Genomic DNA, 18281 nt, shown 5'->3' on the forward strand with positions numbered 1-18281 from the left:
TCTTTGTTTTTAATAAGATTAGGTTTAGTACTTCTTAGGAAAAACTATTAAAGACAACATCAAATGAACAAATAAAAATTTCACAGCGAGAGGTATATATAAGTTGTAAGGAAAATCAAAGAAGGTAGAGAGCTTTGTAGGGTCTAATAGCATTCTCATCCGCTTCTTCATATGCAATCCTTAGTTAAATTATAGGGAAAAAATATGGAAAAGGAAGAAAATTGAATTACATCCGATTCCCTATAATAATTTTTGATTTTAGAATGTGTACAGTTATTTTCCAAATTCTTTGGGAAGCAATTGTACACATCCTAAATCTTTCTTTTGATTTTTTTTATTCCAAACTTATATTTTAATAGAATAAAAAAAAATATAAATGGAAGTTTGAGAAAAAAAATAATAAAAAAAGAATAGAAAATGATTATTTTAATAGAATAGAAAAAAAATATAGAATGTAATATAGGAAGTTTTTGAAAGATGAGTAAAATTTAAAAAATATATTTTTTTAACTAAATTATAAGAAAATTTATAAAGAAACGGATGAAAATGCTCTAAGAGATAGAAAAAATTCAGTTACAACACAAAAATAAATAGTGAAAATATGCCTTTAAATTAAAGAATAACAAGAAGGAATAAATTCTATTGAATATATTTTAAAATCCAGCCGCAAAACAATATATGCCAGCTTTTTCCAATAAATTTCAATGCCTCATATGCAGTTGCGTGCCGTTGATTTGCATTATGACGAAGGTGCATTGAATAGATGGAGCTGCCTAACAATGAACTTCTACTTCTTCAACTATTTATAAAAGGACGGTGCTATTCTCATAGTTGGAGCTGTCGTTAGTTATTTTTTTATATATATTTATATATATATTTTAATGCTTTTAAATATTTTTTAAAAAATTAAAATATTATTAAAAATATTTACTTAATCATTAAATAAAAATAATAAAAAAAATCCTAACAGTAACTTCGAGCAAGAAGATTGAGCGGGAATATTAGTATTTTTTATTACAAAAATAAAAGTGGATGACGTTTGTATAATTTATGACTGTCTTTAATATTATTTTTTAATAAAAAATTAATATAAAAAATATTTTATAATTTTACAAAATAATTTTATTATCTTAATTATAAACTGATTTATTCAGTTGAAAGGTTATTATTGTCCTTATTCGGTAGCTTGCATTGACCACAAAATAAAAATGATAGTGATTGTACAAAAGGAGGAGGTGAGTATCAATGTGAAAGGAAATAAAGTTGAATTGAAATTCTGAACCATACCATACGTAACTAAAATCCATAACCTTTTATTTATAAAATAAAAGAAGATGAAAAAGAGAGATATTCTATTGTCCAAAACCGTCCACCTCTTGAGTATTATTTTAGGAGATGCTTTAGGTTTTTGTTTTGAACCGCCTTAGAAATAATATGAGAAATGATATTTACAGTCGTAAGTGTTCAAGTACCGTGTAGTCACTTTAAAAAAAATGAATAAATACGGGACTCACATAAAAGGAAATTAATTTTTTAATAATGAACTTTACTTTTCTTCTAAGCAACTACATGATATTTACGCATTTCAAGACTGTACGTAAAATTACTCAAATAATATTGGGATCTCCACCGTTCCTTTGCTGCTCTCTTTCCTAACATTTAAATGACGAGTACACTCCTTGAAAATAATAAGATTGTTTTTTTTTTTTAAAAAGCCGAGATCACATCTCTAAAAATAATCCATTCCCACTTTTATTTAATAAATCTTCACTTATGATGAAATAATACCTATAAATAAATCAAGAACACCTGAATTTTTACAACAAAATAAACAAGATAAACATAAAACTCAGGTGCCAAAAATCCCAAAGCCATCAACCTCTAATATAAGGATTGAAAATAATAAGATTGAAAAAGGCATCAATACATTAAAGTTTGGAGGTCTAAAGTATCTTAAAATATTTGTAAATAGAAATGACTTGCAATGTTTGATGAGTTTTGTGCTAGATTGTAGGTATTAATGAGATGTTTATGGATGTATAAATTAAGTAGAAATAATTTTAATTATTTTTATAAAAATTTAAAAAAGTGATGAATTGATTAGTTTATTTTTATAATAACAGAATAATTATTTTATTATATGTTTTAGTAATAAAACATAATTATTTATTTTATTTATATTGGTCTGCCATGCCGTACGAAGTGATTAGAATTTGCTAATGCCTCTGCCATCCCGTACGAGAAGTGATTTGTCTTTTTTTTTTTTTTCCCTTTGCCAAGCCGGGTGCATAAACAAGTAAGGCTTTTTCTCTTTCCTCTTCCTGGCTTCCATGTGCCATGGTTTGTTTGGTTTGTCTTTTCATTCAATAATGATGAAAAAAGATGAAAAATGTGAGATTAGTTCAGATGAAATAAGTTGTGTGCATTTGAAATGAGAGTATCCTCATCTAAATGAAAATAAATTTAAACATTTTGTATATCCAAACAGAACCTAAGTGTTGGGCATGCGCGCGCACAAACACATATATAACTAGCGAGAAAAGCAAAATCACGAGAGATTCAGGTGACAACGGGCAAGCAAAAGATAGGACGACGCATAGGCCCAAAGTAAAGCACAGGAAGACATCCAAGCAACCATATCCCTATGAGGTCAGGATCCACAGAGATAGGTCCAAGCTAGATACTCACATCAGAAGGACATTATCAGTGGTGAGATACTTGCACCGGTTATGTTCTAAATGGCTTCTAGTTTTTTTGATTATGAAGAGAAGTTGGTGGAGTACGTGGGTTCCATGAGACTTTATCCTAGTTTCAAGTTCGTAGAGTATGTGGAAGGCATCGCTAGAAATTGCATAAACAATTTGGTGCCGTCTGTGGAATTCAAACGCAAGACCACATGGTTTTATACAATCCCTAATTAGGAAGCAACTACGATGGAGGAATGATTGCAGAGAATAACGCTAGAGATAGAGGCCTTGTAGAGGGAGACCGAGGCTTTAAAGTGAACATATGTAGAGTCTAAGGGTGCGGAAGCCAAGATTGGAACAAATAGTGCGATGAGGAGTTTGAAAGCGATGGAGGACAAACCCCGAACGACTAGAAAGAGAAGAAGATGATGCATGACAACCTGCAAGATCTCATGGACTAATATGAGGAGATGGTGAAGTGAGTGGGGGCATTGTCATCAGTCGACAACTTGCTCAATAGCATGAACCTGCTATATAGTGTAGAGATCATGGTTGTACTCATCCTTCCAAAGTTTAAAGTTTCAAAAATAGACTTTACACAGGTTCCTAGGGGAGATTTTATGCTTGGCTCTCACGTTATCTTAAAGGCGTGGTGAGAGGGTGGTACGATAATTTATAGCTCAATCACCAGCTTCAAGGAACTTTGTAGGTAGTTCCTCACATAACTCATTGCAAGCAGGAGGAGACCACGACTAGCAGCCTACCTCCTTAAAGTGAAACAATGGTAGGACAAAAACCTAAAAGGGTATGTTAGCTGGTTCAACGAAGAGCGTCTAACAGCAAAATCAAGATGAGAAGATAATGCTGGCGGCATTTCTAGGTAGGAGTATGGCTCATAAGGCCCTTTATGGTAAAACTGGCAAAGAAAACACCAACAACTTTGTGGGGATTCATGGACCGTGTAGATGACTTTGACAATGTGGAAGACACATTGAGAGTGCAAACAAACCCATGAAAAGAGGAAGTGAATGATGTGGATAGAAAGGCGAAGAAGGCAGCTGAAGGCAGTAAGGGGAGAGCAAAGGAGGAGAGAATGAGAAGTGGTTGGTGTGATGATCGGAAGCAGGGAAGTGACTCACATACGACCCACCCAAGCTCTCGAGTAGCACACTGAGTATGAATGTATAGGGAGGCGAGGAAGCATGGGAGAAAAAGGCAATGGAAGGAATGCGGACAGGCACGAGTCCAACCTTTACTGCTCTTACCACAAAAGGGGAAATCATAGCATTGAAGACTGCTACAATGCCAGGTAGATAATAGCATTGAAGATTGTGAAAGAAGGTGAACAGGAAGTGGCGAATGTGTATAGACTTCATGGACCTAAATAAGGCATGCTCGAAGGACATTTTTCCTTTGCCACTGGCCGACTTGATAGTTGACTCATCGGCAGGACACCAAATGTTGGCTTTCATGGATGTTGACTCAGATTACAACTAGAGATAGATGTGTGAAGGCGACCAAGAAAAATGGCCTTCATAACGGACATGGGGCTTTATTGTTTTCTAGTGATGCCGTTCGACATGAAAAACGCAGGGGCAACTCATCAATGGCTAGTGAACTGCATGTTTAAAACACAAATCATAAGCAACATGGAGGTGTATGTAGACAACTTGCTAGTTAAGATACCACCACATAGTAGATCCGCGAGAAACCCTCGCTGTGTTACCAAATACAACATGAAGCTCAACCCGGCCAAATGTGCCTTCAGAATCTGTTCACACAAATTCCTAGGCTTCGAGGTGATGGAGTGAGGAATCAAAGTTAACCTCGAAAAGATCAAGGCGATAATGACGATAAAGCCTCGCTAGAATATGAATGAGGTAAAAAACTAGCCAACAGAATAGCGACACTGAACAGGTTCATGTCAAGATCAACTATACCTGAAATTGGAATGGCAAACGCGATAAGACGTTTGAGCAATAAAAAGGCTATCTATCTAGACTGCCCCTGTTTGCCAAACCAAGTCAGGAGAGACGCTTTATCTGTACTTTTTGGTTACCCCAGATGTGGTAAGAGGCACTGGCGGGGGAAGAAGGAAAGAGATAGAGGCTCGTGTACTACACAAGTTGGGTTCTAAGAGGAGCGAAGACGCGTTATCCTCGGATAGAGTTACTGGCTTTTACTGTAGTTAGGATGGTACGCTGGTTGAGGCCTTATTTCTAGGCTCACATTGTAAGGGTCATGATGGAAGCCTCACTGAAGAAGGCCCTATATCGACTAGATACGTTAGGCAAGCTTATGAATTGGTCATTCGAGCTTAGTGAGTTTGATCTAGACTATCTACCAAGGAGTGCAGTGAAAGGCTAGGTTCTTGGCTTCTCCAAGACTTCATTACTGAGTTCAGCAACTTCCTAGAAGAACCACCGAATGCACCGAAGGGAAAGCCATGGCAAGCATATGTCGACGGCTTCTCCTGCCGTAATGGTGGGGGGAATAGGCCTATATTTGGTAACAAAATAGGGAAAAGAGACATACTACTGTGTGAAGTTGGCATTCGAGGAGACCAATAAAGAGGCTGAGTACGAAGCAGTATTGGTAGGACTTGCCGTGGCAAAAGGATTGGGCGCAAGCAAGTTGAAGAGCACGCAGATTCTCAGCTAATAGTGAACCAGGTGACATAGGATTATTTAGCTAGGGGTTAAACTAAAGTTGTATTTACAATGAGTATGGGAATGGCATGATATGCTCTAGTATTTCAACATTCATCATATGCCACTGGAGGAGAATTGACGATAGGGGCGATTGTCCCGAAGTGGCCTGATGTGGTGAAGTTTTGGAGGGAAACACTCAAACAAGGAAGGTGAAGCTCAAGGCAGCCATATTCACCATGATGGATGGAGTATTGTACAAAAGGAGCTTCTTCTCACCCCTTTTTTGCTGCATGTCCAAAGAAGAGGCACTATATATAATAGCAGAAATACACGAAGAAGTTTGCTGGAATTATTCAATAGGTAGAGCTTTGGCACAGAAGGCTACGAGGGTGGGTTTTATTTGCGGAATGAAACCAAAGACGAGGAGGAATTGGGTAAGAAGTGTACCAAGTGCCAAATACATGCTACTTTACCTTGTAGTCCCATAAGGAACTAACCACTATGTTTGAACCATGGCCCTTCATACAATGGGGCGTGGACATTGTGGGACTCATGTCGCTAGGAAAAGGAGGGGTGAAATTCATGGTCTTTTCCATAGATTACTTTAAGAAATGGGTGGAAGCGGAAACTTTGGCAATAGTTACGACGAGGAACATCATAAAGTTTATCTGGAAATCAATCGTATGTCGGTTCTTTATAATGCGGTCCTTGGTCTCAAACAATGGACGTTAGTTTTACAATGACCAATACAGAGAATGATGCTTGAAATTTGGAATCAAGGTCAAGTACTCATCCTCTAGTCACCCGAAGGCGAATTGGCAAGTAGAGGCAAAGAACAAAACATTGTTTTAGATAGTGGAGAAAAGCTCGACGACCAGAAAGAATGTGGGATGAAGAGCTTCCAAGAGAATTGTGGGCATACTGAACCACTGTGAGAACCCTAATGGGAGAGACCTCTTATGCAAAGACATACGGTAATGATACCTGTGGAGATTGGAGTGCCGAGCCACATAACTTAGTATTACAAGGATGAAGAAAATAAGAAAGGTCAAGAACGAAACCTTGACTTGCTAGAAGAAAAGAGAGCAGAAGTCAAGGTATAAGCAATAGCCTACATGAAGAGGGCAACATATTACTTCAATAAGAGAGTCAAACACAGGGAATTCAAAGTCGGAGACCTCATGTTAAGGAAAGCCAACACCACCACCTGAAAAGAAGGAGAAGGCAAACTTGGACCAAGCTGGGAAGGATTGTATGTTGTTGTAGCTAGCAAGAGGCCCAACATGTACCACTTAAAGGACATGAATAGAAAGAATTTTCCACACCAGTGGAACGTGAGAAAATATCTTGTTTAAATAACTCTGTGTAACCAAAACAAGTGATGAATAAAGATCGCTTTTATTCACATAGACACGTTCATGAGTTTTCAAATGATAAAGGCAAGTTTCAGAGAAACTATTAATGCCTGCATAAACAAACAAAGTGTAGTTTGCGCTTCAAAGACCAAGGCTAAATCGACCCTGGCAAGTAATGCGCATCCAAAAGGCCAAGCCTAGCTAAGTGCAAGCTGAGTTTTGGTGACCAACACACCACTTCGACTAACACAACCTTAGTGACCAATGCGTATCTAAAACATGAGGCCCAGCGAAGTACAGACCAAGCTTCAACAACCAAGACTAATATGACCTTGGCAACTAATGCATATATAAAGAGCGAAGGCTAGCCAAGTGTAGGCTGAACTTCAGCGAACAAGGTTAGTACAACCTTGGACCAACACATATCTAAAAAGTGAAGCCTAGCCAAGGGCATGCTAGCTTTTAGCGACCAAGGCTAACACAACCTTGGCGACCAATGCATATCTAAAATGTAATGCCTAGCCAAGTGCAGACTCACCTAGGCTAACACAACCTTGGTGACCGACATGTATTTAAAACGCAAAGCCTAGCCTAATGTAGGTTCAGCTTTGGCGACCAAGACTAGCATGACCTTGGTGACCAACGTGTGTCTAAAAAGTAAAGTCTAACCAAGTGCAGGCTCAGCTTTGGTGACCAAGGTTAACACCCTCCTTGGTGACACTCGCAGTTGAGGTAGTTAATAGGGTAAACACAATAGAAAAAGAAAGGGCAAAAACTAGATTGGTGACAAGCATGAAAGAAAATCCGTAACAACTATTAGTAACAAAAAGACATCTATAACAAGGTATATCCATTACAAAACAGGTCTATTACAAGATATATCAAATAATAATGCAACTAGTGCAAACAAACAAAGGAACTAGCCCCAGACCAAGGTTTTCGGGCCACCATTATGAGGGGAAGGAAGCAGTTGAGTGAAGAAAGCATCGGGCATCATGTTGGCTCCCAATCAGTCCAAGATGGCCAAAGCTAGCACATCAGGGAGGAGATTGCACAACTCAAAAGACCTCAAATCTTTTCTAGCATGAGCTAGCAAGAACTTTCTCTACGTCTGGAGACCAAGGTTGTACCTGATTCCTCATGCCCGATTGCAAACTTGAAGAGCTGTGGATAGTTGGAGAGAAAGGCAAACAACCCCATCCCTCAATGGCTTAAGTTGGGCATCCAATTCATTGGCATGCTTCTTAGACTTTGCAAGTTTCCCCCGCAATGTTTCAATAATCTTGGAAGGCTTAACATAATGCCCATCCGCCTTGTGAAGTTCTTCCCTAATAGTTTGCTGACTAGTGTAAGCCTGCGCCAACTCCCAGGGCAGTGTCGAGGTCAAGACGAGGTTTTGGGTTGGACTCTTCAGCCTTCACAATTCTCTCTGTATAGGCGGAACAATGTTCCTACACTTCAAAAGCAGACCTTACTGCCTTTTCTAATTAGGCTTTCTGCTCGCCATTGCGTTGATACTCTATGACAAACTCATACTCAGAAACAATGCGACTTGGGCGGTCTCCCACTGATGCTCTAAGGGCCGATCCAAGTCGCTTGGGGCCTTCGCCAATGGAGATCCCTCTGAAGGCCAAAGTGCATTGAAAATACAACACCTCTGCCTTTAGAGCGGCAATATTTGCCTTCTGCATGTGCGAGTGGGTGCCCAATTGGTAGTAGGCCTCCTCCCATTATTTCCTCTCCTATACCATTGCAGACATGGCTTGCGAGGGTCTTTCCATGAATTAGTGAGAAGACTCCACTAGCTCCACAAAGATAGGTGCAGGTTTGCTCTCTATGGAGGTTGCCACCCTTGCTCACAATTGTCTTTCTAACAGCAGAAGGAACGACCTCAGCCGGGACCACAATCTGTGCCATAGATGCAAACGGGTCTTCAACAACTTCTGCACTCCTCACTATGACCTCAAGAATGCCTGGAGCGAGCTTTTCTTCTAGAACTTCCAACACCTCAACGGATCAGCTCGAAGCTAAAGAAGTAACGGTGAGCCAAACTACTCAAATAGTGCATCAAGAAAAGATCCTGAGAAGACGTCGGAATCATGTTGAAGAAGTTGGAATCCAGAAATGAGTCCAGATCCTGAGCCCATTGGCCAATCACATCCAGGAGGTGATGAGAGTGCAACGGTGGAGGGAAATGCCGTGTGTCTTGTTAATCCTCAGAGGAAGGGATGGCTGGAGGCTAGTAACTCTGTGTGGTCTATTCTGGGCAAGCAGGGTCGCGATGAGCACATGACCCACCATGGATTTCATTGCCCTTTGTACACAGTCTCTTTCCCTTGGCATTCGAAAAGGTAGGGGCAGACTTGTTGTGCCCACAGGCACGCCCTGGTCCCTTCGAGACTGGAACTTGACAGCCCAGAACACGCCACCAGTCTGGCAAAACCAATGAGTGATCAACTTTCTCCTAGGTAAGGACAAGCTCTGAACTAACAAAACTTGGGATCACCTTGATCCACGCGTAGATAAGATTTAGAAACACCATCTCCCACTTGGTGGGTGTCACTTTGAAGTTACAACTGTTAGGGAAGGAACACTTAGAGGCCCTGACTGGGAACTTGCGGCAGACTGCCTCACCAATAGGGAATTCGGAACCGAATCCTGAGACAAGAAAGAATATCTAGTCCTAATTCTTGATGTGGGAGTAGCGAGATTCCAGGTGGACAACTTGATAATTGGTACACAAACAGAATCTGCACTGATTTCCGTCATGCCTTCTTACACCATGGACATGGAAGAACACACATGTAGTAAGGTCAGGGTTCTCTTACCCTAGCTATTGCCTCTTAACAATGCAATAGGACATAAAGATCCTCCAAGCATTGGGCAAGAGCTGAATAGTAGCCATGCGTAGGTAGTCCAACATGTCATGAACTAGGTGATAGAAGGGGAGCCTTAGCCCCATCAAGAACTTGTCGATGTAAAGCCCAACATGTTTGGCAGCCCCCACTGAGTTGAAAATGTAACGTCCCGTTCGCGGAGGTTTGGAGAGTCAGCTCCTATTACTTAAAAATATCTCCAATAATCAATAATGAATAAATAGAAACTCCACAAAATACTTAACTTATTTTTTTGATCCAAAAATCCGTGTCCCTCCACTGAAATACTGAACAAAAACTTCAATAAAATAAAATAACATCTCCATAAAGACTCAAATTATTCATAACTTGACGTACCAAAAACTGCTAAAGATAAAACTACTAAATATAATCCTCCAAGAAAAATACTTGTACCCTTAGCACTTATTCATCTATGATCATTAGACTTTTCCAATACTTCCCACTCTTGTTCTCCAGCTAAACCATAAAAAGATTTGAAAAAATGTTATGAAGTAGGCAGAGAAAATATGCTAGTATGTAAACACGAGAATTTTCACCAAGTTTAGAATGTAGAAATAAAACATTTTTTATTTTTGCAGAGTCAGAACATGTTATAAAAAATATCAGAGTGAAAGTTCAAAAATATTCTTATTCAAAGACCCATTTGGCACAACATGACTGAACATCTTTGTTTTATCATACCATATCAGAGCATCATATCAGAACAGAAGCCATGTTTAACCCTCTGGTAGGGTTGTGCATTATGCAGAAAACTAAGCATAACATAAATCACCATGTTATCAGAGCAGAGATCACTATTTTATCCCGTGGTAGGACCAGAGGTCACTATTATATCCCGTGACAGGGCTAGAGGTCACTATTGTATCCCGTGATAGGGTCAGAGGTCACTATTATATCCCATGACAGGGTAAGAGATTACTATTGCATCCCAAGGTAGGGTTAAAGGTAACTATTATATCTCATGACAGGGCTAGAGGTCACTATTATATCTGGTGACAGGGCCACATATTAGGAAAACAGAATTAGAATCACCATTTCAGAATCAGAACAGAATCAGAAAGTCATGTCAAAGGTTTTTCAGATGTCATTATATCAAAACAGAGTACTGAAATTCAGATCATTTCACATTTTTCAAAATAGATTCAGAACATCTTCACGTCACATGCAAATTTATCAAATTTTCATATTCGCTCATTTTTCTTAGTTCAATAACAGAATACCAAAGATAAGTTCATGTCTGCACCAGTCATGCCAGAAAAATACCTTATTCTTATACATAATTTCATGAGTAGTGGAGAACAAATAATTAAGGTTGTTTCAAATTTCTTTTCATAACAAAATATGCATATTTTCTAAAAATCAACTTTAGTCTATTTTATTTTTATGCAAAGTCTAGTGTAGGAACCCCGCTTACTTGGACTTTTTAACTTTTCAGAAATTTTCTTCAATAATGCCGAACGAAAATTATTCGTCACATATAAAATAATCATGTAAATTTTGTAAATTTTCATTCGAACACGTATTTCGATATTTAAACTTGAAATGCTAAATAACCTATTATCCTTAAAAAAAAATCTGACATTCTCGTAACCCTAAGATGTCAACAATTCTCAAATACATCAATTTTCACTTAATTTCACCTACTAATCTATTAAATTCTAAAACTATTCTCGGCCCCCACTCAACTAATTTCTAACACCATAATATCATCACAATATAAAGACAATTTTTATCCCAATCCGACTGAGGTCCTCCATAAAAAATAAACATGTCTCAAATCTAAAATTCAAACCTCATGCCTTGACTTATAACTCTGGGGGTAAAAATGTAATATCATGACCTAACCTTCCCTATCAAAACTGTACGTAACATGCAACCGTAACTTTCTAAAGGAAGAATCTTACTAGAAGGGAAACTGTGCTACAGAGGCGTTGCAGTCCACCGAAGAGAGCTGCTCGAGATGACAGACTGGGTGGTGCGGCGAAGATGCCTCTGACCTAAAGGGCTGGGCACAGGAGAGAGAGAGTGATGAGAGAGAGAGAGAGAGAGAGAGAGGAGAGAGATGCACTAGAAGGAATAGTGAGGAAGCTCATCGTGAGGCAGCGAGGCGTGTGATAGTATGGGGGCTGACCAGGGTAGCGTCTGAAGGTGGGAGGCTTGTCCTTTGGAGATCTCTGATGGTAGTGGCGTCAAAGTGGAGGGGGTTGACGACGTGTCTCATGGTGGGGTTGCTTCCCTTGTTTCGGCGTGCAAAAATAGAGCCATTCACGTCCAAAGCCTATCGATGGCTAGGCACAGAAGTGCAGGGTAGAGTAGCGGTGGCCGACTCGAGTTAGGCTTCTGCGATGAAGCAATGTGTGACAGCTGGGCTTGTTGCTTCAGGTGGAGATTTGTAGTGGCGCGGGTCATGGACGGTGGTGGTGTCAGTTTTCAGGTGAAGATGGAGGCCGATATAGGTCTTGGCGATGGTAGTGGGTGCTGCGGTTATACATTGGCTAGGTAGTGGGCTAGAGGATTTCTCCTTACAGGAGAGGACTCAGCGAGATGGAGATTGTTGTTGAACGAGGAGAGGCTGGGTGATTCTTGTGGCAACAGTAAATAGGCAGTTTCCAAAGGCATGAGATATATGTGTATATTTATATAGGTGATATGAAAACCCTAGAGAATGAAAAGGGGTAGACGTGCATAGATAGTGTTGTGCGTAGAGGGGAGTTGGAGATAAAAAAATGAGGGATTTTTGGAATAGAGAGGAACTGCTTGAAAAATCTACTGAGCGTTTTAAATGGTGCGCTTTGCACCAAGTTGGGTTGGGTTCAGCACTGGGCCATGGTATTACAGACAATGCCACTGGATCAATCTCACCGACTCAAGGATGCTATACCACTCCCTCACGAAGTTTAGTCCTATAAAATCTTTTGCACAATATGTGCTTGATAAAAAGACTAAGGAAAATAGAGAGTAAAACTCCACAGGAATGAAACTATTATGATTCTATATCCTTGTACGTTGAAGATTTACAATGGCATATATTTATACACTTGTGATTTGGACGTCCCGTGAGACATAAATCAGGCCCGTTGGCTCATGAATGCAGAGATAGCCCTTGTGGTCTGGGCTATAGCCCATAAAGACACAAGGTTTGGATCGTAGATCCATTTCTTGTCGATTAAAGGACCTAAGATTGGGCTAGCAAAGACACCCAAAGGTCTTTAAAAATTTGTAATTAGGTAATTTTTTAAAAAGAACTTGGAAGGGAGATTTGTTGTGGAGAATGGGTGCAAGAAGTCTATCGATTAGATAGACAGCAGTGAGAAATGACTCGGCCCAAAATTTTTGAGGAACTGAGGCATGGGCTAGTAGTGAGAGCCCAGACTCCACAATTTGGCATGATGCCTTTCGATTGTGCTGTTTTGGGCATGAGAGTAGGGGTAGGATACTTGATGAACTATACCATGAGTTTGACATAATTTTTTCAATGGTTGAAACTCCCCACCCCCATCTGCTTGTATTTCACGAATTTTGGAGGAAAAATAATTTGCAACATATGTGAGAAAAGCAGTGAAGAAAGTAGACACATCGGACTTGGATTGCAGGGGAAAACATCAAAGATACTTAGAAAAGTCATCGATAATGCTAAGATGAAATTTACATCCAGAGGAGGAAGGCACAAGCGCCGGCCTCCATACGTCCAAAAACAAAAGATTAAAAGGTGCAGTAGACCGAGAAGGAGAACTTGGATGTGAAAGTGTGTGGATTTTAGCTTGAGGACAGGCGAAGCAAGGAGGAGACACATAGGTTGACATTGTAACTGGGAGCCAAAACCGATTTATTATGAGAGATGTAGTGCGGGTTGATGGGTGACCAAGGTGAGTGTGCCAAATTGTTGGTGTTGTATGTTTAGTAAGATAGGGTTAAGGAGAGGTGGTGTTGGATGGAGGATGAGTCGTGACATCAAGTGGCAGTGTATAGAGACCATCTTTAACATGATGTGGAAGAGTACCACCTGAGTTTTCAAATCCTTCACAAAGAAAGTGTGATGGGGAAAAATCATTGGTATTGGCCCACGATGGTGGGAGGTGTTAAATAAAGGAATTAGGTCACCAATAGGGCCCGACCTAGTCACAGGAGTCCAAGCCGATAAAGTAAAGTCAGTTTGGGGCTGGGCTTTGCTGATCGGGGCGGGTAAGAAATTTGGAGGAAGGTCAAAAAGAAAGAATGAAAAACCATGACATGCCTCGCCAGATGAAAGGGAGGCACGGAGCAGGAGCCACGTTGCATTTAATGCGGCCCAGAGCAGAGGCCACATCGCATTTAATGCGGCCCAGGGCAGGGGCCACATCGCATTAAATGCAGCCCAGAGCAGAAGCCCCGTCGCATTAAATGCAACCCAGGATGCAAGGTGTGCGGCATTAAATACAGCCCAGATCAGAGTGGCGAACTTAGAGGGCCTTGGGGTCATCGCTGCTTGGTAAAAGAATAACGCTAAGGCTGCTCGGCAATGGAATACGTAGGACACGTAACCCCACCATCCCAGAACATGTTTGCGGCAAAACCCAACACGGTAAATATAAATAGAAGTGAATCCCACGACAGGTAAAATATATAGAATACACAGTCGTCTTCATTCATGCATTATTATTCCATTTGACCTTCTCGCTGATTTCAAGTACTAAACTCAAGCATCGGATGATTAACGGATCGGGGAGGTCCCTTGTCTCCGTGTGCAGGATCGCGCTTGGATTACCGGGGGTGTAAAGTTGTCCAGGCCTGCAAAACACGACATCAACAGAAAGCATTAGCATGAAATTCAAAATAAACTGGATTATCAATGCAAAATTGTCGTACATAAAGGAGATTGCGAGTTATAGAGGGAACGTGAAAAATTTTATTGAGAAGAAAATTTTGAGAAGTAAAGTAGAGACGAAAAGAACTAGCTAGTATGATGGATGGGGAAGGAGGAACTGTCCCCAACGCTGACCTGATTAGGATCCTGGTACCTTGCAACATGCAAATGAAGGTTAGAAAGGTCAGATGTAAAATGGTTCGTAGCAGTTGTATCAGGAAACCAAGAGCTGGAAGGAGGCACAACGTTCATGGCAGTGAGATTGGCTGAGAAGGAAGAGGGTGTTGGGGCTTGGTAGGAATGGTCAAACCTAAAATAACAAGTCATGGTAGCGTGACTTGGTTTATCATAATTGGCACACGAGCGAGAGTTAGGTGGGTGAGGAAAGGTAGAGTTGCCACCGCTAGGAAAGCCACAACCCCAGCGACCACGAGAGTTTTGACCTCGAGCATGGTGAGAAGAGGAATTTGTACGAGTGTTTAGGGTGGTTGTGTTGTTGGCAGTAAGAGGAGTGGGTGAGAGAAGAGCGTTGGTTTGATGCGAAATACGTGACTCATGGTTCAAGAGATAACTGCATATTTGAGAGGTGGACAGGGGATTAGGCCGAGTGGTAAGTGTGGTCACGTGGGGCTCACAATCTGAACCTAAACCTGCCAACAAGTAGATAGTGAACTCAGACGTGGGTAATGGATGGCCAACGGCGCTAAGAGTAGCAGCTAGAGTGGTGACCTTCTGAAAATATTCTGTTATGGCAGCTGAACCCTTTTACAAGGTGGCGAGTTGGAGCTTAGTTTGCGTAACATGGGCAGAGGATTGGGCACCAAATAGACTTTCCAAAGTGTTCCAAATCGCAAAGGAGGTTGCGCAGGAGAGCACTTGTATTCAGGATTTACAGCATTGTCAACCATGGGAGGCGGCATAGGGATGGTGCCGTCCACATAGCCGAGAAGCTGATGGCCTTTAAGGGAGGGCACGATTTGTGCCTTCCATAGGAGATAATTCTCCAAGGTAGGTTTAATAGTAATAAAGTGAGATGAGGAACCAATGATGGTTGGGTTAGCTGGGGAAGGGGTTTTCTTTGAGTTTTCTGGGTTGGCCATTGTAGCAGAGGGGACGTTGGTCCGAGTGGCTCTATGATACCATATAAAATCTTTTGCACAGTATGTGCTTGATAAAAAGACTATGGAAAACAAAGAGTAAAACTCCTCAGGAACGAAACTGTTCTGATTCTATATCCTTGTATGTTGAAGCTTTACCATGGTGTATATTTATACACTTGTGGTTTATGAAGGAGAAAGAAATAATACAATAATTCCTATAAATGAACCAATGGTGGTCAGGCACTTCAACATTGAGTTATAACAAAATATTCTCTGCTGCAGGTGAAGTGCTGCGTGACGTTCCCGAATCTTCCTTCTTTGTATTGCTTCCATCTAGCAGTTTTGAGGATTTAAGTGTAGAGGAATTATTTGTCCCAATAAGTCCTACCTGGGTACTATAATTAGTAAAACTCTGTCACGGTTAGAAGGCAAACTCATTCGAACGATTTAAATGCAGTGGAATCTTTACTGTGTACTTTTGTTGTATGTAGTGCAGAATTGATTCGATGCCTTCGAGATGTTCCTCTCTTTCTCTGCCCCTCCAGGCCTCCCTCCCTCTTTATTGTACAACTATAAATAACAATAAACATCAACCATCTATCTTTGTGCCCATCACAAGTATTCTTGTTTAGTTGTTTTCAAGTCAGTTCTGCAAAAATAACCTTAATAATGGCAAACCAGCCCCCCCGCCCTCGTCCATTGTTCCGTTTACCTACAATAGCTCAAGAAGCTACCCCAGTCCCAGCCCCTGCCCCTCCTGCGGAGCCACGCCCACCTGTGGCTCGGCCTAGAATAAGGCCATTAATACCTTCCATTGCAGCAACAGTTCCTGTTGCCACCACTGCATCAATTCCATCATCTCCAACTCCAAGAGCTTCTTCCTCTTCTTCCGAAGTGCCAATTGTTGCATTCTCGTCATCAGTGCAAACATCACCTAGTGCCAAAAGTTTAGGTTCTTCCTCTTCAGATGCAACTTCTCCAGCACCTAAAGCAGCGCCATCCCCCTCTTCAGCTCCAACTTCATCAATTTCTAAAGCAGCACCACCACAAACTTCCTCCACTACCAATACTGCAACCTCTATCCCCGCAACCCGTGTGCCTAGCCCTGTCCCACCTCCCAAAACAATTGAGCCTACCGTTCAAACCTCACCTCAATCACCTAATCCCAAGTCTTCGGCTTTGCCATCACCTGTTTTAACCCTTTTGCCTTCCCAACTGAAGTCGCAGACTGAACTTGAGCAGAAGATCCCAATGGAGGTCCAGGAGAAGACCGTCGTGTTTCAAAAGACCATTGGAGGGGAAGAAGTGTCGAATGAAAATGAAACCAAGGAGAAGGGGAAAAGTAGTGGCAAAACTATTTTGGATTCAATGGAGGCGGGTATGAGGGTTATATCAATTGCTGGCGAGAATAAAGGTGCCTTCATGAAACTAATCCAATCCGCAACGAAACATGAAGTTGCTCACAAGAATAAAAATCCTAAAACAAAAAGCCATGTCAGTGACTCGAAAAGTGATAGCAACAAGGAGGGGAATCCGAAGAAGAACAAGAGTCACAAAGGAAAGGTGACAAGTTCGCAGCCCATGAGTGCGTTCGTGAACAATAATGTGCAGGGCATTAACAGCTCCATCCTCTACAATTGTTCATGCACTCACCATGATCCTGGGGTGCACCTTGCTCTCTCTAGGAACTAGGAAGCCCAATGCCGAGTTCCATATCAAAGATCAGAACATGAGGAGAGAGACTTGGAGAGATTAAGCAGCGTTTCTTGTTAGGCTAAGCTATGTTAGAGAATAAACTATATAAAGGTGACTAGAGTACTACTGCTGGTGATTAAACAGGGCATGTATTCTAATTCTTCATAGCTAGGTTCCACTTGATCTGGTAAAGTGTAGCTGAAGATTGTCAATCAACTATGTTTGGTTATAATAAACATGCGGTTTGCATGAATACGTTAGTGATTAATGTCAACGAATAAAACACAGCTCCTCACGTTTGCCCTTTTATATTTTTCATCGTATTACATGGAATATCGTACTTCAGATCTTTCAGGTGATTTGCTTTTCTATTTTTTATTCAAAAAATAATATTCTGTCGGAGTTCACAAATAAAGTTTCCTTCTTCCTTCTTGACGAATTAGTCATAAAAAATTCAAGAAAGTTTTGTTGAAATACGACTTGTGTTTTGGCAGCTTACTTTGTTTTAGCGATACGACCTCTCTATGCTGGAAAATTGTGAATAAGATGCTTTTGCTTTGTTAGTACTTCGAACTTCCGTCCACTCTTTAGATAGAATCGTGATGTATCCGACATTTGTGTGCCATCTTTGAGTAAAGCTAGCGTGCCGCTTGCAGCTTACGGCAGCAGGTGACCGCTAGTGTAAAGTTAATGTTTTTTTTATATCCAGTTTTTTTATTCATATTTTTTTTTTATCATTTTTAAATATTTTTAAAAAATATTAAAAATACATCAATATACTAAAAATTATTTTTTTAATAATTAAGTAAATAAAAAATATTATTATTAATTTTGTTTCGGTCAAATAAAACGATAAACTTTGTGCGGTAAAGTAGATTTTTTCCGATCTTTACAACACGTGTCTGTCCTAATATTGACGGTGTCTTCCAAGTGTGACCCCACCAATATTGAGCTTCATAGTATTAAGCCCGTGACTGCTGCCAAGCATTTAACAAGTCTTCAGATGCTTCTTTGGCAACTGCTTCAGCTTCAGTTTCAAAGACTATGTAAAAA

The 18281-nt window shown here is 40.5% G+C and overlaps 2 protein-coding genes across 2 annotated transcripts; one reads left to right on the forward strand and one right to left on the reverse strand.

Annotated features, from left to right (window-relative positions):
- Positions 1-14210: 14210 nt before the first annotated feature.
- Positions 14211-14947, reverse strand: LOC109010384. Its single transcript, XM_018991211.2, has 2 exons — positions 14588-14947; positions 14211-14357 (listed from the first exon to the last, which is right to left on the reverse strand). The coding sequence occupies exons 1-2, from the start codon at positions 14758-14760 to the stop codon at positions 14216-14218; spliced, it is 315 nt and encodes a 104-aa protein (XP_018846756.1). The 5' UTR covers positions 14761-14947; the 3' UTR covers positions 14211-14215.
- Positions 14948-16202: 1255 nt separating this feature from the next.
- On the forward strand, positions 16203-17225 carry LOC109010383 (vegetative cell wall protein gp1-like). Its single transcript, XM_018991210.2, has one exon. It carries the CDS (start codon positions 16203-16205, stop codon positions 17223-17225), a length of 1023 nt encoding a protein of 340 aa, XP_018846755.1.
- Positions 17226-18281: the final 1056 nt, after the last annotated feature.

The sequence above is a fragment of the Juglans regia genome, chromosome 12, assembly GCF_001411555.2.
Source record: "Juglans regia cultivar Chandler chromosome 12, Walnut 2.0, whole genome shotgun sequence".
NCBI lineage: Eukaryota > Viridiplantae > Streptophyta > Magnoliopsida > Fagales > Juglandaceae > Juglans > Juglans regia.

Coding starts and splice junctions, on each gene's coding strand:
- LOC109010384 (XM_018991211.2), bottom strand. CDS start 14,760: ATGACTTGTTATTTTAGGTTTGACCATTCCTACCAAGCCCCAACACCC. Junction 14,358..14,587: donor CTTCATTTGCATGTTGCAAG/GTACCAGGATCC, acceptor CGTGTTTTGCAG/GCCTGGACAACTTTACACCC.
- LOC109010383 (XM_018991210.2), top strand. CDS start 16,203: ATGGCAAACCAGCCCCCCCGCCCTCGTCCATTGTTCCGTTTACCTACA.